The following is a 1,773-nucleotide window of genomic DNA, read 5'->3' on the forward strand; positions in this document are numbered from 1 at the left end:
TCTGAATACCGGTGTAAATAGGCTGAACACGTGCGGAACGTTTCGTCACGGCCGCCAGTGAGCCGTTTCCCTGGGGACACATTTCGTTGCAGCACCGCTAAGCGCTTAGCATGCTAACGTTATTGTTGGGACAACTGGTGACGGGTGGTGTGTTTCAGCTGCTTATATGGTCTGACGTAAAAAAGACATCCTGTTTTCACCATCGCTGAACAGTAAAACTCTTCAGTGATGTGCACGGTTAGATTTAACGCGCTAAGTTATAATGGAGACGTTATTGCATGGAGACTCTAGCGTGCTTCTATTGTGAAAAGCCTTGGGGAAGTAGTTTTGTAGTGTAGCGGAGTGTACTGGTGTGCAAAGTGAGTCGTCCTTATTTTGTTAACGTGTTTTATTAACACAACGATAGACCAGATAATGATTTTTTTCTCAACCCTTTACGATCGGACCTAAATGCATGATTACTGTCTACAACCAAAGAAGAAAAGACGTACAAGAGGAGGGAAACAGTGATACAGAGGTACAGTAAAAGGAAAAGGTCAATAAGCAAAGTTTGTACATTTTATTATCAGCTGAGCTGTGAGGAAGAAAAAAWCCCGTCAAATARRGTGAAACCAGTGTAATTGTTGAAAATACCGTGATATAAAATTTGGGTCATACCGCCRYGCTCTATGCTTCAYTTACTGKATCAAAATGGCCACATCTGTGCTTGCATTTTTAGAAAGGGGTGTTGAAATTTTATTCAGTAGTTTCATTGGCATCCATCGAACTCTCTTCAGCTGCCTCCATAAAAAGATATCAAGCTTTAAAAGAAATCTGTCTCYCTTTGACAAGTGATGGCCTTCTGACATGTTCCAGCTTGGAAAGCATCCCAGTTMTGTGTTTGAGCTGAACCAGTCCTTCAGGTTGAAGGGTGGAGCTTCGCCTACCTGTCCTTGTTTTTTCTAAGCACCTGAAACTAAAGTCCTGCCTGCTTTTCTCCCACAGAGCAAACTTTTAGTAACAAAGCTGGTAATGTGACACCGGCGCTACACCCTGCCTGTGTTTGCAGTTTCTCRACACTTCTCCTTCTCTCCTGAGTTTGGCAGCCGGTTTTATGAAGGGTAAATATATTTAGCCGAGAAGCCCTTGTATCTCGGTGGCCTCCGACCTCGTTGGACGCCGCTACCGTCTGGTAGATTTCCACTCTGACCACACCATAAATGACAAACCCGGACTAAACCACAAATATGCACTGAAACATTGTTTTCCTTAGCTGTTTGCACTGCCATTTTTTCTTTTTATTTGTTGTGTAATGCAAATGATTAACCATTATTCACAGTGGGAATTCACCAGAGGAATTAGATTAACATTCTTGTTTCTGTCACCACAGGTGTGTACGGATGGGGGATGAACCCATTAAACCCAGGTAAGAAACCAGTTTTATGTGCAAACACTTTTTCACTCTGACACACTGATGCTCAGTGACCAAAACACAACTTTTGTCAACACACTGACAAAGTAAAGCAGCGTTTGACTTTTTGACCCCTTTTGTTCGCCTAGAAGGAAAATGTTTAAAGTGAACAACTAATACCTTACCTGTTGTAGGTGGCTCCTCGAAAACCCTCTGTCAGTGCACAAAATATATCCAAAAATATTGATGTGTTCTAGATATAAATATTTTTATTTCAAGCAAATGAAAAAAAAAACCCTGAAAAGAAGAAGCGGACAGATAGATGGATTGAACAAGTACATATATGTATATAATAGGGGTACAACAATACATGTATCCGTATC

The 1,773-nt window shown here is 41.3% G+C and overlaps 1 protein-coding gene across 1 annotated transcript in view; it reads left to right on the forward strand.

The window, feature by feature from the left end:
- The window catches only part of rela (v-rel avian reticuloendotheliosis viral oncogene homolog A), a 30,582-nt gene that overhangs the window by 4,485 nt on the left and 24,324 nt on the right, over window positions 1-1,773 (forward strand). The window contains exon 2 of the mRNA XM_014017253.1: window positions 1,370-1,405. Within this exon, the coding sequence (XP_013872707.1) occupies window positions 1,370-1,405 (36 nt within the window). The remainder of the gene's footprint in view (window positions 1-1,369; window positions 1,406-1,773) is intronic.

Source organism: Austrofundulus limnaeus, unplaced genomic scaffold (genome assembly GCF_001266775.1).
Source record: "Austrofundulus limnaeus strain Quisiro unplaced genomic scaffold, Austrofundulus_limnaeus-1.0 Scaffold164, whole genome shotgun sequence".
Taxonomy (NCBI): domain Eukaryota; kingdom Metazoa; phylum Chordata; class Actinopteri; order Cyprinodontiformes; family Rivulidae; genus Austrofundulus; species Austrofundulus limnaeus.